Genomic DNA, 13,418 nt, shown 5'->3' with positions numbered 1-13,418 from the left:
AGAGAGAGGGGAGATACATATATTATATACACACAGAGAGAGAGGGGAGATACATGTATTATATACACACACAGAGAGAGGGGAGATACATGTATTATATACACTCACAGAGAGAGGGGAGATACATATATTAAATACACACAGAGAGAGGGGAGATACATGTATTATATACACACAGAGAGAGGGGAGATACATGTATTATATACACACACAGAGAGAGGGGAGATACATGTATTATATACACACACAGAGAGAGAGGGGAGATACATGTATTATATACACACAGAGAGAGGGGAGATACATGTATTATATACACAAACAGAAAGAGGGGAGATACATGTATTATATACACACACAGAGAGAGGGGAGATACATGTATTATATACACACACAGAGAGAGGGGAGATACATGTATTATATACACTCACAGAGAGAAGGGAGATACATGTATTATATACACACACAGAGAGAGGGGAGATACATGTATTATATACACAAACAGAGAGAGGGGACATACATGTATTATATACACACACAGAGAGGGGAGATACATGTATTATATACACACACAGAGAGAGGGGAGATACATGTATTATATACACAGAGAGAGAGGGGAGATACATGTATTATATACACAAACAGAGAGAGGGGAGATACATGTATTATATACACAGAGAGAGAGGGGAGATACATGTATTATATACACACAGAGAGAGGGGAGATACATGTATTATATACACACACAGAGAGAGGGGAGATACATGTATTATATACACAGAGAGAGAGGGGAGATACATGTATTATATACACAAACAGAGAGAGGGGAGATACATGTATTATATACACAGAGAGAGAGGGGAGATACATGTATTATATACACACACAGAGAGAGGGGAGATACATGTATTATATACACACACAGAGAGAGGGGAGATACATGTATTATATACACAAACAGAGAGAGGGGAGATACATGTATTATATACACAGAGAGAGAGGGGAGATACATGTATTATATACACACACAGAGAGAGGGGAGATACCTGTATTATATACACACACAGAGAGAGGGGAGATACATGTATTATATACACACACAGAGAGAGGGGAGATACATGTATTATATACACACACAGAGAGAGGGGAGATACATGTATTATATACACACACAGAGAGAGGGGAGATACATGTATTATATACACAAACAGAGAGAGGGGAGATACATGTATTATATACACACACAGAGAGAGGGGAGATACATATATTATATACACACAGAGAGAGGGGAGATACATGTATTATATACACACACAGAGAGAGGGGAAATACATATATTATATACACACACAGAGAGAGAGGGGAGATACATGTATTATATACACACACAGAGAGAGGGGAGATACATATATTAAATATACACACAGAGAGAGGGGAGATACATGTATTATATACACACACAGAGAGAGGGGAGATACATGTATTATATACACACACAGAGAGAGGGAGATACATGTATTATATACACACAGAGAGAGAGAGGAGATACATGTATTATATACACACACAGAGAGAGGGGAGATACATGTATTATATACACACAGAGAGAGAGGAGATACATGTATTATATACACACACAGAGAGAGGGGAGATACATGTATTAAATACACACAGAGAGAGGGGAGATACATGTATTATATACACACACACAGAGAGGGGAAATACATGTCTTATATACACACAGAGAGAGAGGGGAGATACATGTATTATATACACACAGAGAGAGAGGGGAGATACATGTATTATATACTCACAGAGAGAGGGGAGATACATGTATTATATACACACACAGAGCGAGGGGAGATACATGTATTATATACACACACACAGAGAGGGGAGATACATGTACAGTATTATATACACACACAGAGAGAGAGGGGAGATACATATATTATATACACACACAGAGAGAGGGGAGATACATGTATTAAATACACACACAGATAGAGGGGAGATACATGTATTATATACACACAGAGAGAGGGGAGATACATGTATTATATACACACACACACACACACACACACACACACACAGAGGGGAGATACATGTATTAAATAGACACACAGAGAGAGAGGGGAGATACATGTATTATATACACACACAGAGAGAGGGGAGATACATGTATTATATACACAGAGAGAGAGGGGAGATACATGTATTATATACACAAACAGAGAGAGGGGAGATACATGTATTATATACACAGAGAGAGAGGGGAGATACATGTATTATATACACACAGAGAGAGGGGAGATACATGTATTATATACACACACAGAGAGAGGGGAGATACATGTATTATATACACAGAGAGAGAGGGGAGATACATTTATTATATACACAAACAGAGAGAGGGGAGATACATGTATTATATACACAGAGAGAGAGGGGAGATACATGTATTATATACACACACAGAGAGAGGGGAGATACATGTATTATATTCACACACAGAGAGAGGGGAGATACATGTATTATATACACACACAGAGAGAGGGGAGATACATGTATTATATATACACACACAGAGAGAGGGGAGATACATGTATTATATACACACACAGAGAGAGGGGAGATACATGTATTATATACACAAACAGAGAGAGGGGAGATACATGTATTATATACACACACAGAGAGAGGGGAGATACATATATTATATACACACAGAGAGAGGGGAGATACATGTATTATATACACACACAGAGAGAGGGGAAATACATATATTATATACACACACAGAGAGAGAGGGGAGATACATGTATTATATACACACACAGAGAGAGGGGAGATACATATATTAAATATACACACAGAGAGAGGGGAGATACATGTATTATATACACACACAGAGAGAGGGGAGATACATGTATTATATACACACACAGAGAGAGGGAGATACATGTATTATATACACACAGAGAGAGAGAGGAGATACATGTATTATATACACACACAGAGAGAGGGGAGATACATGTATTATATACACACAGAGAGAGAGGAGATACATGTATTATATACACACACAGAGAGATGGGAGATACATGTATTAAATACACACAGAGAGAGGGGAGATACATGTATTATATACACACAGAGAGAGAGGGGAAATACATGTCTTATATACACACAGAGAGAGAGGGGAGATACATGTATTATATACACACAGAGAGAGGGGGGAGATACATGTATTATATACTCACAGAGAGAGGGGAGATACATGTATTATATACACACACAGAGCGAGGGGAGATACATGTATTATATACACACACACAGAGAGGGGAGATACATGTACAGTATTATATACACACACAGAGAGAGAGGGGAGATACATATATTATATACACACACAGAGAGAGGGGAGATACATGTATTAAATACACACACAGATAGAGGGGAGATACATGTATTATATACACACAGAGAGAGGGGAGATACATGTATTATATACACACACACACACACACACACACACACAGAGGGGAGATACATGTATTAAATAGACACACAGAGAGAGAGGGGAGATACATGTATTATATACACACACAGAGAGAGGGGCGATACATGTATTATATACACACACACACACAGAGAGAGGGGAGATACATGTATTATATACACACACACACACAGAGAGAGGGGAGATACATGTATTAAATACACACAGAGAGAGGGGAGATACATATATTATATACACACAGAGAGAGGGGAGATACATGTATTATATACACACAGAGAGAGGGGAGATACATGTATTATATACACAAACAGAAAGAGGGGAGATACATGTATTAAATACACACACAGATAGAGGGGAGATACATGTATTATATACACACAGAGAGAGGGGAGATACATGTATTATATACACACACACACACACACACACACACACAGAGGGGAGATACATGTATTAAATAGACACACAGAGAGAGAGGGGAGATACATGTATTATATACACACACAGAGAGAGGGGCGATACATGTATTATATACACACACACACACACACAGAGGGGAGATACATGTATTATATACACACACACACACACAGAGAGGGGAGATACATGTATTAAATACACACAGAGAGAGGGGAGATACATATATTATATACACACAGAGAGAGGGGAGATACATGTATTATATACACACAGAGAGAGGGGAGATACATGTATTATATACACAAACAGAAAGAGGGGAGATACATGTATTATATACACACACAGAGAGAGGGGAGATACATGTATTATATACACACACAGAGAGAGGGAAGATACATGTATTATATACACACAGAGAAAGGGGAGATACATGTATTATACACACACAGAGAAGAAGGAGATACATGTATTATATACACACAGAGAGAGGGGAGATACATGTATTATATACACACACAGAGAGTGGGGAGATACATATATTATATACACACACAGAGAGAGGAGAGATACATGTATTATATACACAAACACAGAGAGAGGGGAGATACATGTATTATATACACACACAGAGAGAGGGGAGATACATGTATTATATACACACACACAGAGAGAGGGGAGATACATGTATTATATACACACACACACAGAGAAAGGGGAGATAAATGTATTATATACACACACAGAGAGAGAGGGGAGATACATGTATTATATACACACACAGAGAGAGGGGAGATACATGTATTATATACACACACATACAGAGAGAGGGGAGATACATGTATTATATACACACACACAGAGAGAGGGGAGATACATGTATTATATACACACACACAGAGAAAGGGGAGATAAATGTATTATATACACACACAGAGAGAGAGGGGAGATACATGTATTATATACACACACAGAGAGAGGGGAGATACATGTATTATATACACACACAGAGAGAGGGGAGATACATGTATTATATACACACACACAGAGAGAGGGGAGATACATGTATTATATACACACACAGAGATAGGGGAGATACATGTATTATATACACACACAGAGAGAGGGGAGATACATGTATTATATACACACACAGAGAGAGGGGCGATACATGTATTATATACACACACACAGAGAGAGAGGGGAGATACATGTATTATATACACACAGAGAGAGGGGAGATACATGTATTATATACACACACAGAGAGAGGGGAGATACATGTATTATATACACACAGAGAGAGAGGGGAGATACATGTATTATATACACACACACAGAGAGGGGAGATACATGTATTATATACACACACAGAGAGGGGAGATACATGTATTATATACACACACAGAGAGAGGGGAGATACATGTATTATATACACACACAGAGAGAGGGGAGATACATGTATCTATCTATCTATATATATATACTAGCTGAGAGACCCGGCGCTTCCCGGGACCAAAACCTCCCGCTCCTTCCTCTCGCCACACCCCCCACCCCCGTTCCCCTCGTCTCTCTCCGCCTTTCCCCACCCATGCGCAGCTGTGGTCCTTCCCCCCCTCTGTGCAGTTCCGGTCCTCCCCTCCCCCCCGCCCACACACACAAACCCAGTGAGAGACACACACACACACAGTTTCAGACACACACACAGTGTCAGACACACACACATACACACACACACACACACACACAGACACACACACACACACAGACACACACACACACACACACACACACACACACACACACACACACACACACACACACACACACACACACACACACACACACACACACTGTCACACACACACTGTCACACACACAGTGTCAGACACACACACATACACACACACACACACACACACACACACATTGTCACACAGACACACACACACATTGTCACACACAGTGTCACACACACAGTGTCACACACACAGTGTCACACACACACACAAACAGCAGTGAGGACCCGCCCATTCCCCCCACCGGTGGACACCAGCCACCTCCGTCCAGTCTCAGCGCACACACTCACAGTGTCACACACACAGTGTCACACACACACACAGTGTCACAAAGACAAAGACACACACACAGTGTCACACACACAGTGTCACACACACAGTGTCACACACACACACAAACAGCAGTGAGGACCCGCCCATTCCCCCCACCGGTGGACACCAGCCACCTCCGTCCAGTCTCAGCGCTCCCACCGGTCCAGAAGGCGCCTCTCTCCTGTGCGGGCGCTCTGACCGGTGGGGGCGGAGCCTGCAGCGCAGGCCGCCAAGCGCACGGCAACCCGGAACGGGCGCGAGCCAGCGTCGGGAGGAGGCTGAAGTGCCTGATGAGCGGGAGCAGCCACAGGCTGGAGCCGCAGTGTGCGCATGTGACAGGGGGCACCGGGGAAAGGGGTGGGAGGCAGCGTCCGGGGTGGACCGATACAGGGGGCAGTAGGGGGGGGGTGACACCCGAGGGGCATGGGGGTGTGCGGCAAGTGGAGGTGATACCCGGGGGCAGGGCAGGCACCGTCTCTTGAGGGTTTGCAAGGTTCACAAGTGCTCAGCCCCAGCCAAGCTGTGCACTCTCGCGAGACAGCCCGCCTATCCTCCAGTCACTCACTGGGTTCCCTTCCGGTTCCTGTATCCGGCGGTGATCCGCGGTGTATCGTGAGGAGGTCTGTGTAGTGGCAGCACCGGACGGACGTGGGGTCCCCATCGTACATGCAGGAGCTCTTGATTGTAAGTTTGTTAATGTAAAATATGTTATTTAAAGTGAATTGTTGCCCAACATCTTGTCCTCTCTGCGCTCCTTCTTTTTTGTATTTTTTGGACGGTAATTGCCCGGCTGATCACGGGAGAGCGCAGGAGCTGCGGGAGGAAGAAGTCAATCGGAAGGGAACAGACGAGTGCAGCCTCAACATTTGTGGAACTGTGGTCCCTTATATATTATAATACTTATCAGTATTAAATCAGAAGGTTAACACCATTTACAGGGGAAGAGATGGCAGGGAGGTGTGGGTGAGAAGAGATGGCAGGGAGGCATGGGTGAGAAGAGATGGCAGCGAGGCGTGGGTGAGAAGAGATGGCAGGGAGGCGTGGGTGAGAAGAGATGGCAGGGAGGCGTGGGTGAGAAGAGATGGCAGGGAGGCGTGGGTGAGAAGAGATGGCAGGGAGGCGTGGGTGAGATCAGGTGTGTATGTCTGGGTTCAGGCTTAGGGGAGATCCCCAGCAGCAGGAAGGAGTAGATAGAGGGTGTGAATAGAGGATTTGTGTTTTGAGGGGTAAAGAAGATGTTGGGAGAGAGGTGTATAAATAATTTATTTATTAATTTATAAAATATTTTACCAGGAAGTAATACATTGAGAGTTACCTCTCGTTTTCAAGTATGTCCTGGGCACAGAGTTAAGACAAATAATACATGGTTACAAATACAGTTACATAATGAGCAGGATATACATTATATACAAGACATTGCATGCACAGTTAAAGATAATTTGTATTATGGGCGTATGAAACAGTTACAGACCACATTAAAATGTGTGACAGCCTTAGATTTGAAAGAACTTAGACTGGTGGTGGATGTAAGAGTCTCTGGTAGGCTGTTCCAGTTTTGGGGTGCACGGTAAGAGAAGGAGGAGCGGCCGGGTACTTTGTTGAGCCTTGGGACCATGAATAGTCTTTTGGAGTCTGATCTCAGGTGATAGGTGCTGCATGTGGTAGGGGTGAGGAGCTTGTTCAGGTAGCTGGGTAGCTTGCCCAGAAAGTATTTGAAGGCAAGACAGGAAAGGTGAACTTTGCGCCTAGACTCGAGTGATGACCAATCTAGTTTTTGAGAATTTCGCAGTGATGTTTGTTGTAGTTGCATTGGAGAACAAAACGACAAATTGAGTTGTAGAGGGTGTCAAGTTTGCTAAGGTGGGTTTGAGGTGCTGAGCCATATACTATGTCTCCATATTCAATAATTGGCATTAGCATCTGAGTGCGATATGTTTTCTGACCAGGAGACTTAGGGAGATTTTGTTCCTGTAAAGTACAAATAATGGTGTAGAGGGGAGGTTGTAGAGCACAGAAATGCTCACAAAGGAGTGAGGAAACAGTAAACAGACAAAGCAATAGGGAGGGCATAGTGAGATGCAGGAGGAGAGACTTCCCAGCTACTGGGGGATAGAAAGAGTACAAAGAATCACAGTTTTTAGAAAGTCAAGTTCTCACAGCTGCAGAGTTGTTGTTGTAGTGCAGAGTCCAGATCTTCCTCTACTCGTCACCTCCAATTTCAACTCCAAAATTAACTCCAGATGCTAGGTGTATTAACGCATCTAGAGGGCAATACTTCATCTGACATACGTAATCCGGTTATAAAAAGATATGGATATGTTAAAAAAAAGCCGCTGCAGTTCATAGTAAGAGGGAATAAATGGCCCCATACTGTAGCGCCGACGAGTATTCTAAAACAAATCTGGGGCTATCACCAACAAGACCCAGGTACATGCTGGGTACATGCTGGGTACATGCTGGGTACATGCTGCAACATTTCAGTAACATTTCTGCAGACAGACTAATGGCCCATCGGATTAACAGCGGGGGTCCCATTGCAGTCCCATTCAAACTTAATGGGACTGCCAGGGACCCCTGCTGTGTTAATCCGATGGGCCATTAGTCTCTGCAGAAATGTCACTGAAATATTTGCAGCATGTACCCAGCTTGGACCCAGCATGTACACAGAATGTACCTGGTGATAGCCCCAGATTTTCCAAGGCAAGTTTAAGGCAAGTTTTAGAATACTATAAGTATATAAGTATTCCAGCTGCCTTCAGCCTCTATAGGGGTTTCGCCATAGAGACCCATCTAATCATATCGGGAATCTCTGTTATGTTAGGTGCTCCCCCCATGAATGAGGCTAAGGAATCATAGAGGAAGATGGGGGTAAACTGCGATACAAGCCGTTCAGCCATAGAGCTTCCAGTGGCGCATCCTCGCCACCAACGTCACCACGTCATTAAAAACCCAAGCACAGGTTAGGGGGAAGGCACAGGGGAGTGGTATGTGTTAATGAGGGGGGAGAGTACAGGTTTGGACTGGAGACACGGGAGTGGTATGTGTGGGTGAAGGGAGAGAGTACGAGTTTGGGGGAAACGCAGGAGCAGTGTGTATGGGTGTGTGGAGAGAGTCTGAGTTTGTGGGGGAGCCACATGGGAGCAATATGTGTGGGTGAGGGTGCAAGTTTGAACTGGAGACACAAGAGTGGTACAGGTGCACTGACGAGTATTCTAAAATTTGCCTTGTACATTCTGGGGCAATATCCAGGTAATGCTGCCAACATTTCAGTGACATTTCTGCAGACAGACTAATGGCCCATCGGACTAACACAGCGGGGGTCCCAGGCAGTCCGACTCAAACTGAATGGGACTGCCTAGGACCCCTGCTGTGTTAATCCGATGGGCCATTAGTTTTTCTGCAGAAATGTCATTGAAAATGTTGCAGCATTATTGGGGTATTTTTGGTGATTGCCCCAGATTTTCCAAGGCAAGTTTTAGAATACTCGTTGGCGCACCTGTATGTGTGGGTGAGGAAAAAGAGTAGGAGTTTGGGGGGTGGGGAGGGACACAGGGGAATAGTATGTGTGGGTCAGGGGAGAGAGACCAGGTGTGTGGGGGAGACACAGGGGAGAAATGTGTGGGAGAGGGGAGAGAGTACAGGTGTGTGGGGGAGACATGGGGAGCGATATGAGTGGGTGAGGGGAGAGAGTACAGGTGTGTGGGGGAGACATGGGGAGCGATATGAGTGGGTGAGGGGAGAGAGTACAGGTTTGTGGGGGAGACACAGGGGAGCGATATGTGTGGGTGAGGGGAGAGAGTACAGGTGTGTGGGGGAGACACAGGGAGCGATATGTGTGGGTGAGGGGAGAAAGTACAGGTTTGTGGGGGAGACACAGGGGAGCGTTATGTGTGGGTGAGGGGAGAGAGTACAGGTTTGTGGGGGAGACACAGGGGAGCGATATGTGTGGGTGATGGAAGAAAGTACAGGTTTGTGGGGGAGACACAGGGGAGCGATATGTGTGGGTGAGGGAAGAGAGTAGGGGTTTGGGGAAGAGACATGGGAGTGGTAAGTGTCGGTAAGGGGAGAGCGTATGGAAGTGCAATGAGAAGATTCATGACTTGCCCATGCCTCGAGCTGGACTCCTCTCCTATTCTCAATAAACGCAGCATACAACTTCTTCAGGGAAATTAATGGCCACAGCTTTATTTATTACAACAGAAAAATATCAGAATACCGATCTTTCCTTCAATCGCTGACATCCCTTATGCCTTTAAACAGGGTGAGTGGGATTTCACTCCAGTAGATCCTAGAAGAAAGAGGAAGCAAGGATCCCTCCCCGTAGCCCCAAGTCCCCCTAACTTACAGTAACTCCTCTCCCTGGTCTGACATCACAGCACAGGGGGGAGAGGCCCCTCAGCATTAAGCCATGCCGCCCCTTCCTTACAAGTCCAGGGCTCTCTTTATCTTCTCTGTGCGTCAACTGTGACAGTCTGTGTGAAAGAGTTAACCTTTAATTAGAGTGTTCTAGCTGTAATTATAGTGAATCACCTGTTATCAGATAGCCTGGTCTGTATTTTGAGCGCTCCTCTGTAATTAAAGCATTTCACTTTTAATGAGATTATCTGTAATTAGAGCACCGCACTGCATGAGTTCTCTAGTTTGGTTGTCTTTATAGGCCTCTACTGAAGGAAGCTGAAAACTTCACAATCTTCATAAAGAACAGCGTGAGATTTCCCATGTTCAATTTCGAGAGGCGAGTGATATCAGAAACCACCAGAGACCATTGGAGATCACTAGTGACAATTATAGATCTTCCTTCTCATTCTGTCTCTCTCCTCCCTCTCCCTACTATCTCTCTCTACTATCTCTCTCTCCTCCCTCTCCCTACTATCTCTCTCTACTATCTTTCTCTACTATCTCTCTCTACTATCTCTCTTCTTACTCATTATTTCTTCTGGTGCCTATGTTTTCCTTATGACATTATGCTGTTCTTCTCTTGGATTTTCACTCTTTAGGGGTAATTTGTTGTCTAATCTGACATCCAATGACATCAGGAATTGTCGATTTGATCCAATAACACACCCATTCTGTCCAATCTTCCGACTCGGAGACATTGTAAGACTCGCAGGTCAAAACTTCACAAAACTTGCAGACAAGGTGAGTGTTACAGCTCCTCTTCCACCACCCCCCATGGTGATGCAGTGACAGAGAGGACCTATGGCTCATAGAGTCTGTCTCTCTCATGCTAGGGTGACATTTAGCATTGTTCTTGTTTTACAGGGAGGTGTGCTGGGAATTAAGATTGGTTGGTTGTGCGACCTCGATAAGTCCTGGGAGTTGTGTGTCCCTCGATACAGCTTCACACGTCTCGACAGTGTGTCAGAGAAGAGCAACGTGTCTCCTGGATACAATTTCAGGTTACAAACTATTGTGTGTTTGTTTCGGGAGTCTGTGTATATGTTTCGAAGTCTGTGGATGTTTTAGGCGTCTGTGTGGATGTTTTAGGCTTCTGTGTGGATGTTTTAGGCGTCTGTGTGGATGTTTTGGGAGTCTGTGTGGATGTTTTGGGAGTCTGTGTGGATGTTTTGGGAGTTTGTGTGGATGTTTTGGGAGTTTGTGTGGATATTTTGGGAGTTTGTGTGGATGTTTCGGGAGTTCGTGTGTATGTTTCGGGAGTCTGTGTCGATATTTTTGGAGGGTTGGGAGCTGTGTTGATGGTGCTGTGTGTCAAGAGTTGTGTGTGTGTGTTGGGAGCCTATGTGTGTATATATCGTGGGGTCTGTGTGTTTTAGTAGGTCCTATGTGTTTGACAGTATCTTTTGTGGGGTGGTGTGAATGTTTGTGGATGTCTATGTGTGTTAATGGGGGTTTATGTGTGTTTGGGGTGCTTTATGCATTGTATGTTTATGGGGGAACTGTGTGTCGTGAAATCTGTGTGTTTGAGGTGGGGGTATATGTTCTTCAGGGAGGGTCCATGTGTGTGTGCATTAGAAAGGCACCGATTAAGGGGGGCTTGTGACGGTAGCGTCGGACAGGGTCATAATATACACACAAAAAATACTTCACTGGGTTGAACTGAATGCGACTAAGATATAATAAAGAAAGTTTATTCCTTAAAGAAGGAGAACACACAGAATTATACAATTAATACACAAGATATGAACACTTACTTAGGGTTTGGGAAATTAAGCAGTCAGGAACGGGACTGGCAATTCATTCAGGATACAAAACGAAGTCACAACGAATAACACTGGATATAGAGCTACCCCTCATTTATATAGGGCTTGAGTCCTATACCTTAACATGGGATTTCAACACACTAAAGCAAAGGCGTCTTTGGGTCTGCTAGGCTCATCACTGGCCCATCATAGCCTTTGTTAAAGGTGTGACACACAATACTTGGCATAAGTACTCAGGGATTGTTCTCCTCCGCCCTGGGTGGGGGAGAGCCTTTGACTAAGGGCCCATTGTAGACCACTTGTCGCACCCTGACCCTTTAGCATATTACAGAGCCCATCTCTTCTCTTGGGCTTTTATGCCAGATACAAAATACAATATTTCTGACAATCATAGTTATATCAAAATAATCCGTTTGTTTGGGCCGAGCGGACCAAAACTTGCCCGACCCTAATGCTGGAGGGTACTCTCCATTGTGGCCAAGTTTCAGCTCGCTAGGACCCACCGAACCGGAGTTACAGAAAATGGGTTTAAATGCCTTTTAAATCAAGATACATTTCTCCGCCATTGAAGTGAATGGCAGAATCACACAATTCAATAATTACCCCGACTCCGCTCTGCTGATCAGAGAAGGTCAGGATTTGCCATGCAATCAAGCCGACGCTATGACTATCTGCTGGCCAAATCCTGGCCCTCTAGTCTCCGCAGAACCAGAGTTCCGGTGCTACAGTTTTGCCTTCTTTTAACTTAGCCGTTTAAACACGCAGCTTTTCCCCCATTGGAATCAATGGCTGGCGCCGCCATAGGAAATACATGAGCCGGCGCCGCCATAGGAGTCAATGGTAGGACCCTCTGGTCTGACGACCCTTTCCCGGGGTCATTGACCGTCGGACCCTGTTGGGTTCGAGTGAGGGGTTTCCTAGGATCTAGGGGCAAAAAGAACTTTATTCCGGGGTGCCCTAGAACCTAAGTTTCCCACGCCACTTGCACGTGAACTTGATCATATCTCTTTTTTTAAAGTGTTTCCGCTCTTGCGGTTTTGCTGGCTGGCGGGCTGCCAGCTCGTCTCCGGAGGTCAGCATCGAGGAATCCCCATTGAAACACATTGCGCCATTGACTTTCAATGGGGAACCACCGCTCCTCCTCTCCGGCGCCACCTGCAGGTCTTCTCTGATATCAGGCCCAAAACACTGAAATTCCCATTGACT

The 13,418-nt window shown here is 44.6% G+C and overlaps 1 protein-coding gene across 1 annotated transcript in view; it reads left to right on the top strand.

Moving 5' to 3' along the window:
• Window positions 1-13,418, top strand: part of P2RX3 (purinergic receptor P2X 3) — a gene marked incomplete at its 5' end in the record, with an annotated part of 120,340 nt that overhangs the window by 52,408 nt on the left and 54,514 nt on the right. The window contains 3 exons of the mRNA XM_075583218.1: window positions 10,709-10,786; window positions 11,049-11,190; window positions 11,314-11,450. Coding sequence (XP_075439333.1) covers window positions 10,709-10,786; window positions 11,049-11,190; window positions 11,314-11,450 — 357 coding nt within the window. The remainder of the gene's footprint in view (window positions 1-10,708; window positions 10,787-11,048; window positions 11,191-11,313; window positions 11,451-13,418) is intronic.

The sequence above is a fragment of the Ascaphus truei genome, unplaced genomic scaffold, assembly GCF_040206685.1.
Source record: "Ascaphus truei isolate aAscTru1 unplaced genomic scaffold, aAscTru1.hap1 HAP1_SCAFFOLD_302, whole genome shotgun sequence".
NCBI classification, from domain to species: domain Eukaryota; kingdom Metazoa; phylum Chordata; class Amphibia; order Anura; family Ascaphidae; genus Ascaphus; species Ascaphus truei.
This window is presented reverse-complemented; position numbering and strand designations above follow the sequence as displayed.